General features: G+C 34.8%; 2 protein-coding genes across 4 annotated transcripts; one reads left to right on the plus strand and one right to left on the minus strand.

Moving 5' to 3' along the window:
* Positions 1-36: 36 nt before the first annotated feature.
* rab39ba (RAB39B, member RAS oncogene family a) lies at positions 37-4,961 on the plus strand. 2 transcript variants are annotated; one of them, XM_058758124.1, is made up of 3 exons: positions 37-375; positions 1,070-1,296; positions 3,160-4,961. In XM_058758124.1, the coding sequence occupies exons 2-3, from the start codon at positions 1,082-1,084 to the stop codon at positions 3,584-3,586; spliced, it is 642 nt and encodes a 213-aa protein (XP_058614107.1). In that variant the 5' UTR covers positions 37-375; positions 1,070-1,081; the 3' UTR covers positions 3,587-4,961. The 2 variants fall into 2 exon arrangements, with proteins under 2 accessions (XP_058614107.1, XP_058614108.1); XM_058758125.1 differs by lacking the exon at positions 37-375 and adding an exon at positions 389-969.
* Positions 4,962-5,004: 43 nt separating this feature from the next.
* slc7a3a (solute carrier family 7 member 3a) lies at positions 5,005-21,071 on the minus strand. 2 transcript variants are annotated; one of them, XM_058758123.1, is made up of 12 exons: positions 21,010-21,071; positions 14,209-14,646; positions 13,959-14,120; positions 12,771-12,942; positions 12,497-12,615; positions 12,139-12,361; positions 11,917-12,056; positions 11,441-11,543; positions 10,067-10,293; positions 9,089-9,255; positions 7,587-7,695; positions 5,005-7,489 (listed from the first exon to the last, which is right to left on the minus strand). In XM_058758123.1, exons 2-12 carry the CDS (start codon positions 14,573-14,575, stop codon positions 7,344-7,346), a joined length of 1,935 nt encoding a protein of 644 aa, XP_058614106.1. In that variant the 5' UTR covers positions 14,576-14,646; positions 21,010-21,071; the 3' UTR covers positions 5,005-7,343. The 2 variants fall into 2 exon arrangements, with proteins under 2 accessions (XP_058614106.1, XP_058614105.1); XM_058758122.1 differs by having other exon boundaries at positions 20,959-21,071.

Here is a 21,071-nt window from a genome sequence, read left to right on the forward strand (position 1 = left end):
TCAGTTCTTACGGTAATGGTACTGATGAGGGATGAGTCAGGCTATATGATGCTCATGATCCTGCCATTTCATCAGCACATTTTCACAAACATCTCTTTATCCCCAATCATGAGATTGACAATATGAATTTACAAAGAATTTATGGGCATTCTGAAACTAACAGGTCTTAATGCAAACGCCCCAGTCGATTATGTTCATTCGTTTGGTCAGTTAGTGCATGTTCAAAGCGGGACTAGTTGCACATTTATCCTCAAAAACATTCGGGTGTGCTCGGATGCCTTGCCTGGGAACGCCGCGGTATTATACGCTTTCTGACTGAAAGACAGCGAAGAATATGGGGCTTGCCATCCTCAGACACTGAGAAGCATAACCAAGGTAATAATTACACGAAATATACAATAATATGTGTTCAGAGAGCGATTTCTTTAAACAAGTGCGATGCTCGACTCGTAGGCCTGCAAGCATCTACTATGCATTAGCTAACTTAGCTTTAGAAACTCGTATATCGAGAGATGCACGTTGTTGTTATAAAATTCATTATCGTTTGGATACTAAAGAGGTCGTGTTAAACAGTTTATGAAATCATATAAATTATATTACATTTTACCATAAAAATTCAGGTCTGATACAAGCACTGAGATACACATGGGCCTACTCAAAAAGCATTTCATTGACACATTTTGGTCAATTTGATCACAGTTATAGCAATTTGCAACATCATTCCAATGTGTAAATGTATAATTTGGACTGCCATACAAATTAAGGGTCTCGCATCATATATGGATTAAGGTAATTATACTAACACCTATTTGAATGATAGTCGTCCATTTAAAGAACGAGGCTCAGTTGATAATCTATTCCAATTCTCCTCTACATTATCTGATGCTTAAAAATGACTTTCATTATAATAATAATAATAATAATGTATTTGAGTTGAATAATAGCCTACACAAAAATGAAAATTCAAGGGTAAGTAAATGTTTACGTAATGTTTTTTTTTTTTTTTACTATTTACTCAGAAAACATTTATTACTGTGTAATCTAACAAAACACCGTTATTCATTGACAGATCAAATAAGATATGGAAGCTATATGGCTGTACCAGTTCCGGCTGATTGTCATTGGCGACTCGACGGTGGGGAAGTCTTGTTTGATCAGACGCTTCACAGAAGGACGTTTTGCACAGGTGTCTGATCCTACTGTTGGCGTAGACTTCTTCTCCCGTCTGGTAGAGATTGAACCAGGCAAACGCATCAAGCTTCAGATCTGGGACACGGCAGGCCAAGAGAGATTCAGGTACATCTGGTGGTCAAGTCAAGTCACCTTTATTTATATAGCGCTTTTACAATACAGATTGTGTCAAAGCACTTAACAGTATCAAATCGGAGGATAGAATGTCAGTAATGTATAATGATAAGATTAAACACTCAATTTTCAATTTTCAGTTAAAGGCATTTCATTATTGAATTCAGAGATGTCATTGTCTAGCTCAGTTTAGTTTAAATAGTATCTGTGCAATCAAATCAGCGATAATCGCTAGAAATTAAGTGTCCCCAACTGAGCAAGCCAGAGGCATTTCATGCCTCCAACATGGTGGTATTTCATGTTTGTTAGCTTTGAGACTCTCTATATGCTAGCGTACACCTAAACATGGGCAAAATAATTTTTTTTGGCAGATAAATGCATTCCATATGTATAGTCTTTGTCTTCCAGGAAAACAAGCCAAAATATTGATGCCTCATCCTGCACTACACAGATTTTTTGACCAATCATATGCTCTCTAAAATGAGAATGACCCTCCCCTGCTGCTACTTAAGCTAACTAAACACTATTGGCACACATTAACACAGTTGCTTAATAACTTCATTGTGCTTATGAAGGAAGTTAATTTTATGATTTTATTATTATTTGTTTTTAAATTAAAACCCCCCCAATGTTGGAATGGCCTTACAAGTAAGTTTCATTGATTTGATTTCAACATTTCCTTATAAGAGGACAATACATGCAATCTCAGACATTAAACACAAATAAAACATTTTAATACATTGACAGAAGAAATATCACTGTGCACTTATTACACTAAAAATTGGTGTAAAAAGAGTTTTCACTCTGAAATTGCGAGTAAATTTCACAAATAAAAAGGAAATGGCAAATAACACACTGAATTAAACATAAAATCATGAAATAATCTTTATTTTTTATTTTTTCACTACAGTTTACTCAGTTAAGTATTTTGTCTTAGTACCAAATCCATATTTAAGCTTATGCTTCTTATTACACATTATTGTAACTATATACACAAAGACATTTTCCTCACAAGTAATCTTGTTCCCAATCTGGATATTTTTATACTTCAAACTTTCAAAACTTTTATTTTCTCAAACCTAATTTTTCAACAGAATTTCCTATTTGAGTTTTTAAAATTCCTATACTAGATCTGGTCTCAGTGGAAGATTATAAAGATAAATTTAATAATAAATAAATAAATAATAAATGAAAAACATGTCAATGATAGAACAAGTGTGTCATTGTACATATGAATTGCATTAAATAAATGAAAAGATAGGACAAAAAAAAATGAGCATCATAGTAGTCTCTACATCACATAGAGTTCATAAACTATTTCAAACCACTCATTAAATTCCTGGATTTCAGGCTGTAATCATCAGCTTTCTTATAGGCTATTAGCATCAGTTCCCAACAAGTATACAACAGTAACAACATGCTAGTTTAATTGCTTTCCAAAATAAAAGTTTTTGTTTACATAATATATGTGTGTGTACTGTGTATATTTATACAGTATATCGTTTGAAAATATTTACATGTCTACGTTTATAATTATATCATTTATATTATATATAAATATATTTAGTATATAAATAAACATAACACTTTTTCTGAAATATATACAAGCATGTGTGTGTATTTATATATATACATAATAAATATACACAGTACACACACATATATTATGTAAACAAAAATGTTTATTTTGGATGCGATTAATTGTTTGACAGCACTAAATTTAATACAAATGAATTCATCCTTTTGAATATAAAATACTGCTCATCCACAGCCGTTAATTTATATGATGTAACATGCGACGTGTTCCACCACCTGTCTGATATCGTCTGCTCTTCTCCTCTGTATGTGATCTAGATCTATCACAAGGGCTTATTATCGTAATTCAGTGGGTGGCCTTTTGCTTTTCGACATCACCAACCGCCGCTCCTTCCAGAATGTCCACGAGTGGCTGGAGGAAGCGCGCAGTCACGTGCAGCCGCACAGCATTGTCTTCTTACTGGTGGGCCACAAGTGTGACCTGGAGCAGCAGCGGCAGGTGAGCCAGCAGGAGGCCGAGAAACTGGCAGCCGCTTACGGCATGCGCTACGTGGAGACCTCGGCACGCGACGCCATAAACGTAGAGAAGGCCTTCACGGAGCTGACGCGCGATATCTACGATCTAGTCAAAAGTGGTGAGATCACCATCCAGGAGGGCTGGGAGGGTGTTAAGAGCGGTTTCGTGCCCAACGTGGTGCACTCATCCGAGGAGGTCACCAAGAGCGACCGCCGCTGCCTCTGTTGATCAAGTGACTTCTGTATCATGCTCCTTCACTGCAAAACCAGTGCTGTCGTTCTCCCTTAGCTTGACAACCCACAAATACTCTCGTCCCCTCGATCAATGTTTCCTGCTTTCATAGTTACTTCAAATAAAGTTCCTATTCTCTTTAAAGCCAATTCAGATAATGACCTAAATATCAGCAAATGTGAATTTCCTGGAGCTTTGGCAAGTCTGGCAGGATGGAACCTGGAGAACTGAGTTGTGGGAACCGTTTAAGTAAAAAAATGCAGAAACACTGATCCTTTGGAGCAAAGACTGATCTGAAGTTTAAACCAAAAGTTCACCTAGAAATGATGGATCATTTGAGAGCATGTACAGGAGGACCACACCAATCCAAACGTCCCATTGGACTAAATAGCCCCTAATGTGTTCACTTAATAATCATTTTCTGTAATTTCTTTTTGAACGAAATTCCAAGTTTTATTCAGCAAGGTTGCATTCAATTGATCAAAGGTGACAGTAAAAACTTTCAACTTTCTATTCATTAAAGAATCCTGAAAAATGGTTTCCTCAATGATATTAAGCAGCACAACTGTTTTTACCATCAATAATTTCAAGAAATGTTTCTTGGGTACCAACTAAACATATTAGAATGATTTCTGAAGAACGGAGTAATGACTATGCTATTACAGGAATAAATTACATTTTAAAATATATTATAATAGAAAACATTCAAACTGTGCACAATATTGCCATTTTTACTGTATTTTTGATCGAATATATGCAGCCTTGTCGAGAATAATAGACTTCATTCGAAACATTAAAAAAAATCTTACCAACTGCAATGTTTTGAATGTTGATTATTTATATGCTGGGACCTCTGATTAATATAATTCAACAGTAGGGGGAGAAATCGTAGAGGTTATACCAATAATACGGAATATAAGAAGTCAGTTTTTTCTTCAGGATGCACCCTTGTTAAATGGCCCAATACATACTAAATAAAATGCATTTTAAATCACTACATGCAAATCTCTGAGAAATAATAAACCTTACAGAAAATCCTCAGTTATTAGCCACATTTGAGTTTCCAGCTTTTTCCAAAATGGTCATGATTTCACTAAAGACACTTTTCCAGAAACGTGACTGACATACCTATTTGTAAAGCACTGTTAAATCATGTCTTGGTTCTTCTTAATAAAGTTCACTCTTTCATAACTGTTGCCTGTCACTTGAGGTTAGTAGCTGCTGAGATGTACATTTTTTGACTTACAGACTAATACAATGTCATTTAGCCGACCGAAATGACTATTAACTGTGTATTTATTGATCTTGTGTGAGAGACGAGATGAACTATCAATAAAATGTGTGACACAAAAGATTTTGTGTCTAAAAATGATTTCCTTCTCATATATTTTGCACAACAAACAGCCTCTGATGTTTTGCGAAACATTTTATTTAAAAAAAAAAGGAAGAAAAACATGAATTTTTATAATACAGCTCATTTTCTTTGTACATTGCATGAATATTTACAGTTTAAAAAAACCCAAAGACAATATATTTATATACTGATAAACACATGTAACACTACAAGTGTATCTCAAAGGCATGTGACTTGGTATGTATTGAAATCTACCAACCATCTTTGAGGTACATTTGAAACATCAGGCACTGATCTACAGGAGACATACATCTCCAGACTGAATCAAAACTTTGTAATGCCTGGGATCGGACAACAATGCGTCATCAGACACGTTTACATGCTAAGCTTTACATTTCTGGAACGTAAACAAAACCATTTTTAGCTGATTGTGAAACACAAATATAATAGAGAAAGCTATACAAAATATGTTTCTAATGAAGTCATAATGTTAATATAATAAAGACAAAATGGGTTTAAAAATAATAGTGGTTTTAAACAACTTCTACTCTATTCTGTCGCACAGACAAACTGTCGCTCTCCGATTATCTGAACCCCCCCCCCGCTGAATAGGAGCTGAATTTCAGCATCCTGAAGGGCTTAAATATTCTTACCATAAAATATCAAAAAGGTATGATGAGAACACAAGATAAGTTTGATTGAACAACAGTAAACTAGTATTCCACTACATTACAGATTCTCTACAATAAACAACGAAATAGAAAAATGTACATGAGCTCAACAGCCAAGCTGCCAAGAACAAGTTTCAATAGAAAACTAAAAAACAACAAGAACAAAAAAAAAAAACATTCTTGTCAAAAATAGTGACACTTTTTTCCTCAAGTTCAACACCTTCAGATATGAAAGAAAGGCCATTGAAAGCCTGTTTCTTTAGGTCTTCAGTCTTCAGGCAAGTTTAGGTGTTACCCTCGACCTGTGAGTTAGTTATTACAGTAAGTCAGCACAGTAACCATAGTTTCTGCTCAAAGACTACAGTTAACACTGTTAAAAATGAAAGATTATTATGGGTATTTCCTTCAAACAATAGAAGTAGCTTTCAGAATCTTTCAAGTACTATCAAATTACCAGTTGGTACAGATAACTGTAGATACTCTACTGTTCAAAAGTAAACGCTTTTGATAGAAGACTCTTATGATCATCAAGGCTACATTTATTCGTAAAAAAAATTAAAATAAAACAGTAAAATTATGAAATAATATTTTAACTCTAAATAACCATTTTCTATTTTAAAATGCAGCCTTTTAATATTTTAATACTTTTTTTCTAATTTTCTTTTCAAGATTCTTTGATGGCAATTATTTGGAATAAAAATATATTTTTAAATATTATACATGTCTTTACTGTCACTTTTAAATTTAAGGCATCCTTCCAGAATAAGATTATTAAATTTAAAAAAAAAAAAAATTTTTTTTGAACGGTAGTGCAAGTAGTTTTGGCAGAAACAATAGTTACTAAGGCAACCTTCCATAAACGTTGTCTAGAAATACTGTTATACAGTATGCCAAAGTAAAATCATCAAGTTTAAGGAGTTGGATGGGTAAACTATACATGTCCATATAAAACAGTTTTTTCCAAAAAATAATTTAGTATTTTGTAAAACGGAACAGATTCTAGCGCAACCTTATATATTCCATTCAAATCTCTCTCTCTCTCACACACACACACACACACACACACTTTAAAATACTAGCATTTTATACCACATTAGCCAATAACAATATTCAAACATACAGCAGTGCTAATATCACACTGTCATACTTCAACCATTTTTCTATCCATACACTCTTTGGACAACTCTCAAACTCATGGGATTTTATTACTGCTAAAAATGTCTAAAAGCTTTCAGTCAGTTTTTTTTTTTTTCAGTTTCACTTCTTCAATTATTCTGTCTAACAGTAACCAATGACCACAAATACTGTCCAACGGTATTGCCATTTTCAAATTCTGGACACTAGGGGTCCCTGTTGTACTTCACAACCTCATTCTGGAAAACCAGGAGGTGGAAGGAGACCATTTTGGACTCAAAGGTGCACAAACAACGCGCTTGGAGCTCAATCCCGAAAATAAAATACCCTGTATACAGTCAGTTCATTGTCTGCCAGACAATATGGCCATTACAGTACTAGCAATTACAGCAGGACATTCAAACCAGCATTTACAGTACTGGATGGCCAAAGCTGCACAACAACCTCTAACAGAAAACACTTAGGGTTCTTTAAAGAATCCTTTAGCAATTGTGATGTTTGGGGCAGTTTCTACAATAAATGATCCACGTTTTCACAATAAATCTGTAACTTCAATGAAAATGCGTAGGGCAACATGCCTGTCGTTCCATCTCTATCAAGGAGAAATGCCCTCCACCTCACTCTCCTCACCGCCTAGGTATATGGGGCTTTTGTTCTGAAGGGCCGGCTCGTATTTTCGGAGGGAGCTGTTCATGGCTTCGGTGCTGTTCCGGATGCCGTAGCCGAAGTAGATTGCGAAACCTGGGAACGGACATGAGAAAAGAAGTGGGTGGTTTGGAATGAAGGAAACAAACAGGACGCCATCGCAGGCAGAAGCCAAATGAACAGATGTACTCACCGATACCCATCCACACGGTGAAGCGGCACCAGGTGGCCACATCCAGCTGCATCATGAGATAGATGTTGACAAAGATACTGAACAGAGGCAGCCAGGGCAACAGAGGCACCTGCACACAGGAAGATTTAGATAGATTAAGGTTAGAACAATGTATGACTTTTAAAATATAAGCATATTTTAAAATACCAGGCACTTTCAGCTCGTTTTGAGAACAAACTCGTGCAGAAATGTGCATCTCATTGCACAGGACACATGACAAATGAAAACTGTTTGCTAAAATCAACTTAAAATATTAAACATGTTTGAAATCTTAAGACTGGATGGAATCATAGTTTGGAGGCATTGTCTTTTCCCCCATATTGTATTTTATTTTATTTTTTTCATTTTAGTTTTTTGGATTTTCATATCATATTTTCTGGATTCCATTTTAATGGTTAAATTAAATTTTGGTATTAAAAAACAAGTCTAATCGATTAATGAAACTTTTACAATTTAACACTAATTTATTAAAAGTTTAACAAAAATGACATTTATTTGACCCTATGAAATCTTTAATTTTTTCCCCTAAATTCTATTTTATTAAAACTGTGTGCTAAAATCAACTTAAAATATTAAACATGTTTGAAATCCTCAGACTGGATGGAATCATAGTTTGCAGGTGTTTTTTTCTCCTCCACAAATTCCATTCAATTTTTTTTTCTCAATTTTTTTCCCCATTTCAGTTTTTCTGGATTCCATTTTAATAGTTAAAATAATATAAATTTGGTATTAAAAAAGCAGGTCTAACTAATTTATGAAACTTTTACTATTTAACAACAATTTAAGTTTAACAAAAATTACATTAAGACCCCATGAAATCTTTTATTTATTTATTTTTGCAAATTGTTTTCTGTTTTGATTTTTCCATTCCATCTCCAATGTATTGATTTAATCAAATTTTTGTCAAAAAGCATGTCTATTCAATAGAATTTTTTAAAACTTTAACAATTTAATAATTTATTACAATTTTATTTTTCCAGAAATTATCCATTCCTTGATTTATGATTTAATACAAATTTAATCTTTATTTGATTATCTGTCATAATCAAATAAAGGCATAATTCATTAACAATTTAATTAATAATTTGAAATGTATTCAAATGAAAATGCAACTTTTTTGTGTGTAAAAAAGTAAAATGTAAAAAAAAAAAAAAAAAAAGTGATATTACTAATTAAATTTTTAATGACTGTATTCCATCTGCGTTTTCTGCATCACAGAAATCATAGGGCGCTTTATTTGGTGTTACACAGAAAAAAGAAATTCATACAGGTTTGGAACATCATGAGGGCGAGTAAAAGCTGACAGAACTTTCATTTTTGGGTGAACTGTCCCTTTACGTCTGTGAGTATTTGTGTTCTAATAGCGCATTTCCTTTTATATCACTTCAGTGCTTACGTTCAAGCCTGAGGCAAAGATTTATAGCATAATAAAAGGCAAAATCAATAACGAGGACATCTGGTACCTTGAAGGTGAGAGCTTCCTTGCTCTCAGGCTGCCTACAGATCACAATGACACACAGGATGCACAGCAGGACCAGAATGACACACGCCATCACCCACACGATCTCCAGATTCACGATGGCTTCCAGACGCAGAGCCAAAACCACGCACAGCACAGTGATCAGCACAGCTACACAGACAAGAGGATATTAGAATTAGTCCATATTCAACAGATTCAGGATGAGCCAAATCACTGCCAACTATATCACTGAATCACAATGAAATAAATACAAATAACTGGGTCTATGCAGAGTGTACATACACTACACATACACTACAGTACCATTCAAAAGTTGAGGCTTTTTTAGGCTTTTGTGCTCACCAAGCATTTATTTGATCAAAATAGAGTAAAACAGTAATATTGTGAAATATTATTACAATTTTAAATAACTTTAATACATTTCCTGTGATGGCAAAGCTGTAATTTTAGCAGAAATCATTTTTAAATGCTTACTACCAATGTATCAAAAAAGAAGTTGAATATTTATTGCTTAATATTATTGTGATCCACGTTTTTTCAAAATTCTTTGATAAATATAAAGATCAAAAGAGCAGCATTTATTTGAAAGTGAAATATTTTGTAGCATTATCAAAATATTATGTCACTTTTGATCCAATGAATGCATCCTTGCTGAATAAAAGTATTATTTAAAAATAAATAAAAATTGTACTGACCCCAAACTTTTGAATTTTAGTGTATATTTTTAGCACAAATTCACACCATAAGTCATTTAAAATGAATATTTAAAAACACTAATAATTTAATAAGACTTAAATGTAATATTAAGCAAATCTCAAAACCAATATCCCGTTTTATATTGTACATTGTAATATTGTGTTGCCTCAATCCACTTGAATTTAAGATTTTAGTTTTTTTTTTTTTTCCGTAACTCGCACTTTTATAGTTTTAACAGATTTTATTGATCAAGATCTTTACTCACAGATAATAGCGGTTGTGCCGTAGACAATAGTTCCTGACATTTCAGTTGGCGAGTCCTTGGAAGGAACCAGGAGGAGTTTTGGGGAGAATTTCTCTTTGCGGGGATTGTCATCCAGGTCTATGCCATATTCATCTCCACTATCTCCACATACGGCCACCTTCTCCCCACCGACCAGCTCCACCAGTTTCTCAGTCTGACTGGAAGAGCTCAGGTTGCCTGGCTGATATCTAGACACATAAAGATCGGTTGAGTCACATGACCCGGCAGCAAACCCACAACATGCAGTATTGTTAATCATTTTACATCAAGTAACAGTCAAAAGTTTCAAGAGTCAGATTTTTTATTTTTTTTTATAATATTTTACATTTTTAATATAATTTATAACTTTACATTTATAATATTTAGGGCTGCAAAACAATTAATTGCAATCAAAATAAAAGTTTATGTTTACATACTATATGTGTGTGTACTGTGTATATTATGTATATATAAATACACACACATACATGTATACAAAGACAAAATATGTTAGATTTATATAAAAATATCTATATTTACATATAATATAAATTATATACAAGTATATATATATATATATATATATATATATATATATATATATATATTAAAAATATATATATCAGGATCAGAAAGAGCTTTATTGATCTGTTTTTGTGACAGAAGCTTGACAGTGAAAGAACAAAAACACAGATAATAAAAAATAAAAATAGAACAAGTATATATGTATGAGTATTCATATATACATAATAAATATACACAATATACACATGTAGTATGTAAACAAACCTTTATTTTGAATGCGATTAATCGCGATGAATCGTTGCAAATATTATATTACAAAAAACTTCTATTTCAAATAAATGCTATTCTTTTTGACTTTCCATTCAACAAAGAACCACAGAAAAAAAATGTAAATTATTAAGCAGCACAACTGTTTTCAAAATTGATAATACGAAATGCTTCTGGAGCACCAATAAACTACATTTTAAAGTATATTTCAATACAAAACAGTTACTTTCAATTGTAATAATATTTGAACAATAATACCATTTTACTATAGTTTGATCAATTAAATGCAGTCGTAGTGACTTCTTACAGACTCCAAACTTTTGACTGGTAACATACAAAATTTTTTTAAAAATTGGCCAAATATAACAGATAATTTACACATAGGAGTCTTAAAGTTACCATAGCACAAACAGTTTTTAAATGGAAATGGTCATGTAATACTAAATTAATAAATGACTGTTTTTAGAGCAACAAACTGTAATTTTACATTATACGTTTATGGAAAACCATGTACAATAAAGCCTCTCTAAACAATTTAGGCAGTTGATGTTGGTTTTAACTTACCTGAGGATGAGAACGCACACGGCCACCAGAGAGTACGCAAGCAATGTCCCAATGGACATGAGATCAACCAAAGCAGCCAAATCAAACAGAAACGCCATGAGAGCTAAAAAAAGAAAACAAACATGTCTGGAAATCCATCCATATCAAATCTTACATAACATCACCACCTTTAAAAGGTTAAACACCACTTCTTATCCAGAAACGTAGCGATAAAAGCCATCGCAATCATGTAAACATACATTTCTATCAGTAGCAGCCACAAAAACAAACATTTGTTTCCATTTCTGCAGCACTGCACTGGGTAGCTCCGCCCACAGTGAAATCTCATTGGTCCAAAATCCACATAACTGTATATTAAACAAACAAGTATGTTTTGACTGGCTGCCTCACTTCCCATTTCAGTGTGAACAAAAATTAAGTGACGCCTGCAAAGTTAGAACATGTTGTAACACAAACAAACAAAAAACGCCTCTCACCTGCCACTATTCCAGACGCAATAGTCGCCAGCAGTGGAGTTTTGGTTTTCTTGTTCATCCTAGAGAGGGAACGGAAGAGCAGCCCGTCCTCTGCCATAGCGTAGATCACTCGAGGCATGGGGAACATGGAGCCTAACAAGCTACAATAAAAATAAAACACAGATTCAGATAAATGGAAAACGCTGAATGGAAACATTACAGGACAAAAAGTCCTCGAGTTACCTTGTCGAAAGGGCACAGAGTGAACCAACGGCCACGATATAGCGTGCCGGTGCCCAGCCCACGTAACTGAAGGCCTCGGGCAGGGGACTCTGGGTGTTGAGTTTGTAGTAGGGCATCATGAGCGTAAGAGCAGCTGACACACCAAAGTAAGCAAAGAAGCAAATGAGCAGAGAGGCCACAATGCCCACAGGGATGGAACGCATGGGGTTCTTGGCTTCCTCACCTACAGGAAAAAATAAGGTTAAAGTGAACCACATACATTTCTGACTCACCCTGCAGAAGGTTTCAGAAGAAACAAAAACAGAATGTTCAGCAATCAGTATTCATGCTCTATAATTATGACATTTAAAAGACGTACTTGTTGTAGCAATGCAATCAAAGCCCACAAAGGCGTAGAAACAGGTGGCTGCGCCAGATAAGATGCCGCTGAAGCCAAACGGCGCGAAACCTCCGCTTCCAAATGTGCTTTCAACCCATCTGTGAGAACAAATGGATTTGTCAAATCTCTTGCATGTATTTTGTACACAAAATCACATTATCCATCGCACAACTGTGAGAGATCCTCATTTGCACCACTTCAAAAGCAGCTTGTGGCTGAAACGATGAGCGGGATTCTTTCATGTCAAACTTACTCTGGTTCGGTGATATTCGTATCGTTGACAAAGTCCTCATATGTGAGGTTCCAGTTGGCGGTGTTGCCTTTGACGAAGCCGGAGATGATGACAAAGCCCAGCACTATCAGGTTGATCCCAGTGAAGATCTTGTTCACCAGAGCAGACTCGCTTACACCAAAAGCAAGCAGTCCTGAGGAGGAAATCGCAAATCCTTTATTATCTTTTTATCAGTAGCAGCCACAAAAACAAACATTTGTTTCCATTTCTGCAGCACTGCACTGGCTAGCTCCGCCCACAGTGAAATCTCATTGGTCCAAAATCCACATAACTGTATATTAAACAAACAAGTATGTTCTGACTGGCTGCCTCACTTCCCATTTCAGTGTGAACAGTTTGTTTTTTAATTATGATAATTATAACAAGTTCGGTTTGTTTTTTACTTAAATGTATAGAGTGCGCAAGTGTACTGATTACGCTATTTAAACTTTATACTTAAGGATAAACATTCATAAGGTCACAATTATCATTTTATTTTTTCATTTAAATAAAAAACAAATATTACTACATAAATGTATTACTTGATATGCACAATATATTGGTACCACACTGATTACCTGTCGATACTAGAGGTTGTTTTTTTTTAATCTGCATCGGCCAACATCAAATATTTAATTATAAATGCTCATTTCCCGTTTTTGCATCTGCGTCATCTTTTTCATCATCTAACCGTCACTTAAAGTTGCTATTTAACACTTTAATTTTTTTAATCTGTAATTGAATGAACAATGTAAATGTAGCTTTAGCCAATATCCAAATGAATTATGAATATTGTTGTGATGCCTGAATTTACTTGTAACAACTTTTAACATGGTTGATTTTTATTTATTACTTATTTACACAAAATAATATAGAACTTACGTTAAGTTTATTAAATTATAGTTATCAACTCTTAAAAAAATAAAATTAAAATAAAATCGGTTTAGCTAGAATTTTAATATCGGTGGATCCCTAATAATATTTTTTTATATTAATATATATTTAAATATTTTTACATTTTAACATTTTAGTGTTTACCAAATGGTTGTTCTGTTCATTTCTACGTTTCTTGTTATTAATTAAAGACACATCTAAAACAAACAACAAAAAAAAGCTGTAAATCTTTAGATACCATATTTAAATTATAATTTCTATTTTTAATTTTCTCACCAGTCAGTAGCAGGATGAGAATGAGGGCAAACAGGTCTGGATATTCTGCAAGAACTTTCCCAGGAACCTTCATGGCCATAGACGCCCTGAAGAAGTTAGAGATCTTCTGCTCGACCAGGTTATCGAATGTAGAGCTCCATGCTCTTGCCACACTAGCTGTACCTGAAAACAAGAACCGACTTTTTATTGCACTTATAGCTACAACAGATTTCTTTAAAATCATTTATCAACTGGTACTGGACACACTTACCTATAACGTAAGAGAGGATGAGGTTCCAACCAGTGATGAAGGCCCAGATTTCTCCCACTGTCACATAGCTGTACAAGTACGCAGACCCAGTCTTAGGGACTCGTGCGCCGAACTCTGCATAGCACAGTCCGGCCAGCATGGAGGAAAGTGCAGCCACAAGGAAACATAAGATGATAGCAGGACCTGCCTTCTCTCTCGCAACCTCCCCAGCCAGCACATACACTCCAGCGCCAAGTGTGGAGCCCACGCCGAGCGCCACCAGATCTAGAGTGGACAGACACCGAGCGAACCGCGTTTCCTCACCAGAGCAGTCCAGCGCACGACGGCGCAGCAGTGCATGTCCAAAAGAGGCCAATTTGTCCACCATGGTTAATGCGGAATGAGGTGACCGGTTCTTGGTTGTGCTTGTTCTTAGGAGCTCTCAGTTACTTAATACTCCTAGAAGAGCACAAAGAAGAGGAAGGAAGAATTAGACATATTTGGGTGTGACAGTCAGTTGCCCAAGGCAGTTCACCAAGGTTTGATCTAACTGGTTTAGTCAGGACATGTCTCAATTTTTTTTTTTTTTTTTTTTTGCTGAACTTTGTGTTCATCACATCTCACTGCCAAATTTCAGTGAATGCATCATTTTGTGATACTCAGAATTCCTAGCGCATAAGGAATTACAAGAGTACCAGAGTACAAGAGGTTCTTTGGAAGAAGGATTTGTCCCAAATCTTCAGATTTATGCCCTCTAATTAAATAGTTGGTTAGGGCCGGATATAAAAATGGAATCAATTACACACTGATCCAGTAAAGTAGTGTTCCCAGAGGAAAAGTCAGGCAACAAACTTCATGACATGAATGTGGAACTTCAGATTTGTGCTGTTCACAACCAAAACCATATCTGATTTGATTTACAAAAGTGAAAAAATAATCAAGTGACAGAGCCCAACAGGGAGTAAAGAGGAAAATTCACAATAATTTTCCCATGGATATTTCTTTTTTTAAAATAACACACAGTACTGTTGAAAAATGTAGGGTCGGTAAGATTTTAATGTTTTTAAAGTGCTCACCAAGTCTGCATTTATTTAAACAAACAAAAATAATGAAGTAACAATAATTCAGAAACATTATCAATGTTAAAAACTGTTGTGCTGCTTAACATTTTTGTGGAAACATGATAATTTTTTGTTCAGGATTCTCTCACGAATAGATAGTTAAAAAAAACTTCAACAGCATTTATTCTAAATATTTTGTAATATTATAAACTGCCTTTACCGTTACTTTAATGCAACTTGCTAAATAAGGGTATTCATTTTTTTTTTTTTTTAATTACTGACCCCAAACTTTTCAATGATAATGTATAAACTTGTCAAAACAGACTTACAATGAGATCTGAGGTTTTAATGCAATGATAATAGCTTCAATAAAAGCCACAAAGCAGGGCGAATTAAAAAAAAAAAAAAAGAACTACACTACCCACAATCCTGAAATGGCTTGGATCTACCAATTAGATAAATCTATGTTACCACAGAAACGAGAACCATGAGCAGTGAACTCCCAATCACATGAAGATCTGCGAAAAAGTACTGCTGTGATTTAGCTTAGAACTGTTTATTAAGGATATTTTTGAAATTCCTATGGGAAAAAAAATAATGCAAAAATCCTAGTAATTTCAACAGGAATCCAAACGAAGATTTCGAAAAACAAAAATAAGATTTCGCCAAAAATATGCTAATGTGACTGCAACTTAATCTGATTTCATATTCAGAATTCTTAAAGACTATGATTTCTAAATCATAGTAAAAGATACCAACACATCTGAAAGAAATCCCTCAAATATTAATTTACCCATTGCCAAACGGGTCAAAACTTTCTGTAGTGCAATTATAACTGCTGATGTAAATGTACTGACTACCGACTACATTGTTCTGTGTGAACGCTTCAGTATCTTATTGACCCGCTTGACTCCTTATCGGAGCTGTCTGATTCCAAAGCACTCCTGCTAGCTCATCAGGTTACGTGGTCATGTTTATGTCTGCGCAAGCAGTAGTACACTGATGTTGACAGACAGTTCTTTAGGTCATCATTCTTACTGGTGACGTTTACAGAGATGCCAAACAGAAATGATTTGGAAACACATGCAAATGAGGACACGTTTGAACCTTGAGTTGCAGCAACAGCTATTAAAACCACACAAACACTGACGCAACGACAGTGAAGAAAGATGGAACATGGAGCACTCTATCTTCTTACATTTCTCACAAACCGCCGTGACGATTCACCTTCCCGTCCCATGACGGAGATCAATTATTTAACACTTATAAATAAAACTTGTCATAAAAACAACAAAACTAGAACAATGAAATCGCTAAAAATGGCTTCATGAAAGTTGTGGAAATGCTAGCAAAGAACCCCATGTGCCGGATCAAAGTCAGGTTTGACAAAGAGGACAGAGTAGGGGGGAAAAACAAAAACATCCCTGTAATTCACCGTACAATGGAGGGGCTGAAATAGACTCTTTTTATCTGTAAGGTGGTTTGTTTCACTTGGCACAGCAGCTGGCAAGATCCTTAGTGGTTTGAATCGAGCTCAGTCCGGACAAGAGCTCAGAACTTTAAGCCACTGTTGTGGTCTTACACAACGCATACAATAGCTGCTTTCTTTCACTACTCGGTGCTTTTCGTTATCGTGAAATGAATACGCATAAACAACATATTAAATGTGGCACTGATATATCTAGCGGTTGAGAAAGTCCGGAATTATGTCTTCCTTTCTACCAGGTTGGAACCTCGACCTGTCATGGAGGTTATGGAGTGCACCCATATCAGTTGCCTTGAAAATGTTCCCTACCAGGAGTTTCTTTTTGGGCTGTACAGTACACACATCTATGATAGGCCACAGCGAGGGCGGCAGGACTAATCTCTTTCTTGTGGTCTCCACGAGGATGGCTGGGTGACACGTAGGCGAAATTAAATCTGTAAGGCTTTTGATCTGGCCATGAGAAATTCATGAATGCCATGACGTCTGTTATCCCGTGGAAATTGGCACACCAACGAGACCTACACTTTTTAGTGTAACTCTCCGATTTGGCTAAACTTGGGTGAATGAAATAGAAGGATCTTCTCAAAATCTAGTCTAAAACACACGTGGACTCATTCATGTTGGTTTCATACGGTTTTGCAAAACTTTTATACCATTTTCAAGAAACATTGAAACGCAATGTCACGTGGTGCAACCATCAAGTCAAATTCAGTAATAGGCCTATACTTACATTCCCACTGTTATTTTATTATTATTAATGTATCATAATAGCATTTATACATTTTTTAACTACTTTTATTTTTATATTTTCAGTTTTTATTCTTTACTATACTTTTCTTTCATTGTAGTTTTAGCAAATTTATAGTTTATATAAAATTGTATAGATTTAGTTTTTAATTTTATAGTTTAGTATCATGAGTTTTTCCATTTATAAATATTAAGTTGCACCATTTGACAATAATTAGTTTTTTCAAATTTTAATAATGCATTTCTGAAAAAACAATAAGATTACGCTAGATAAATTTTCCTTTTCAGAAATTTAATTTGAATTCAGATTTTTTAAAAGTATTTTAAAATAAATTAATAGTTGGGACAAAAAAGGAATATCATTGACCCACTTATTATTTATCAAACACTAGACATGCAGGCTAGTAGCAACAACGATGATCAATGAATGCTTAGACGTGAAGGAACGCTGAAGTACACAAACACATGCGCTACAGTAGCTATACTCTCACAGGACTCATCATGTCTATGGTTCAAGTAACCCATACCTGTGAGATGTTAGTGTTTTGAAGTGACTCACTGGGCTTTTCTCAAAATAAATACCTCAATGGATTCTAAGAGGCTTACATAAAGACCCGCCAACGAGTTAACCTTCTTAACAGGAGAGCGAGGACTCCATTGGTTTACATTAGGTGTTGTTTTTGTTTTGGTTCGCTTTTTTGCAGAATGGATTTTGTATTATTGCAACTCAGTAAATGTGTTAGTCCAACATCTAAAATTTCAAAACAAGCACCACAAACCCCATATTCAATGTTTAATAAGTACAATTTCCCTGGAACTATGAAATTGGGTGATTACATACTGTAATAAACCATTTATATGATATGAAAGATTATATATTTGAACTATTCAGAAACATTATAGGCCTATTCAGGCTTAATAAAGTTACTCCTCTTGACAGGATTTGCTTGGAACAATCATTCCCAGGCTCTGCTTCTTAAGAAAGCATTAGTATTACTCCTTGATAATTCCAATAACCCTTATAGCTGATTTAGCACACTGATATACACAAGTATGAAATGATATCTGTGGGTAAATGGACATTTAATAGTCTACATGCAGTGCATATAAACACAGCACGGGAATATATATTTCTTATACCAAACAACGAGAAATGCCGCAGAGAAGGAGATACTACAAGACTGTTTGGGGATCCACAGGTTCCACTGGCCACGGGTGCCACATTACAAGCAGAAACCAGCATGAGAGCTTCATTCCTCAAGAACTCAACTATTCATGGTTATGAAACGGACTCATTCAGGCCTCAGGGTGGCACATACTGCTGTGAATGAACCTGGCAACCTCTCAAATAGTGGCTTAATGCCATCACACAGCCCCCTTAACAGGGCTCCACAGATTGTGCAAAATACAAGCCGGAGATCCTTCAAACTGAATAAACTTGAGGGATTAACTGACAACTGCGAATTTGTTCAACCTATGCTATTGCATAAAATATAAAAGTTTATAAAGTACAATAAACAAGCAAAGAGAGCTAAATGTTTAAGTTTAAACAGCAAGCCAACAGTATTATCTAGCACTGTTTTCCCCTTAATCTGAGATTGAAAAATATGAAAAGGTTGAGACTGTAAATATATTTAACCAATATTTGCACTTATCTACTTAACTGTTTATCGGTTCTTTATTATTAGGACAACTGATGTTGGTTAGTTGGTTCTTTAAAGAATAGCACCCAAATGCCATACGTGACCCTGGACCACAAAACCAGTCTTAAGTCGCTGGGGTACATTTGTAGCAATAGCCAAAAATACACTGTATGGCTCAAAATTATCCATTTTTCTTTTATGCCAAAAATCATTAGGATATTAAGATCATGTTCCATGAAGATATTTTGTATGTTTCTTACCGTAAATATATCAAAACTTCATTTTTGATTAGTAATATGCATTGCTAAGAACTTCATTTGGACAACTTTAAAGGCGATTTTCTCAATATTTAGATTTTTTTGCACCCTCAGATTCCAGATTTTCAAATAGTTGTATCTCGCCCAAATATTGTCTGATCCTAACAAACCATACATCAATGGAAAACTTATTTATTCAGCTTTCAGACTATGCATAAATCTCAATTTCAAAAAAGTGACACTTAAGACTGGTTTTGTGGTCAAGGGTTTGGTCCAGTTCACAGGAAAAGTTTTCCATTTAATTTATTCAATAATAATGTACTGATATTTATATTATATTTAAATAATTTGTTAAATAATTTATTTGCATAATACTTTTTCAATCATTTATTCTCAAGTGGCAAACAGCCTATGTAGTAATGATAATTATTATTATAGAAATTATTGTACACATAATATGCATAATATGTTTTCTGTTATTAATCAGTTCTGCATGTTGGTTATCAAACGTATTTAAACATTGGTGGTCAAAAACAGTGCCGGTTGGTCAAAAAACAACACTGTGTTGGTGAAGACGACTGGACTGATGCGAATTAAACCAGCAAAAACCGATCATCATGTGCCAAAACACAGCAAATTATCTTAAAATGGAATTTTTAGAAGAAGTAAAATATATGGCAACTTCAAAATATAACGAACGTCACGGTACCCCTCATACATAATATTAAAACAGCATCATTTGTTACAGGGATAGGTGTGAGATCCGGCCAGTCTGAACTGGCACCAATCAGTTCTGGGCTGATGCAACTGTTACAATAGATACAACTTCCGGGGCGCAATGTCCAAATGTGTCCGATGAGCGGGAACTCGCTTCAATGAATGAAACGCGTCTAGACCTAAAACCACCACGTTTTGTGAAAATCTTAAATATAAGATAGGCTACAGCAAATGTGAGGAACAAAAACGAGGCAGATGAGAAATTTAAACAGACACTTGAATTATAGCCCATTTAATCACGTGTTCGTTCACCCTAGCTACATGACTTATTTCACTGATAAATAGTCCTCCAGAATAAGAGAAGGACGAATAGTTGTGATCGACAACACTGAAGGTGTGTTATTTTATAATTAGACAAGTAACAAATTAAGATAAATAATATGCACAGGATAGACGGATATTTGCAACATTACGTGTAAGTTAAACATAATGACATTTATTTTGTAGGATGAAATGTCAGTTTACTCCGTAATTAATTTATTCACAATTGATGCATTTGTACATTATTGTTTGTTGACAAGAGTGCACTAATCTAATGTAACGTTACGTTTTAATTTTATTTTTTATTATTGCACGGCTAATGCATGCTTCAAAATATTATTTTATATAATATAGTTAATATCGTGGATGTAAGTTAATTTGACAAGATGATTACATGCACGAGTTCGATTGCATCAGATACCCGTTTAGTGCAATAATGGATCCAGGCTACATCACAGAGTCAAGATGGACTAATATGTAATATCTTCTTAGTTATCAAAAACCCGATGTCTAATACATTTAAAATAGTGAAAAGTTACCTCTTGGTTTCTGATATGAAGGCGCCGAAGTCTTGAGTCTTTTGTATTTACCTTCTCAACCTGTGTGCGAGTATCCAGGATCTGCTCGTGCGTCTACGTTTTGACGCTGAAGC

The sequence above is a fragment of the Onychostoma macrolepis genome, chromosome 21 (genome assembly GCF_012432095.1).
Source record: "Onychostoma macrolepis isolate SWU-2019 chromosome 21, ASM1243209v1, whole genome shotgun sequence".
NCBI classification, from domain to species: domain Eukaryota; kingdom Metazoa; phylum Chordata; class Actinopteri; order Cypriniformes; family Cyprinidae; genus Onychostoma; species Onychostoma macrolepis.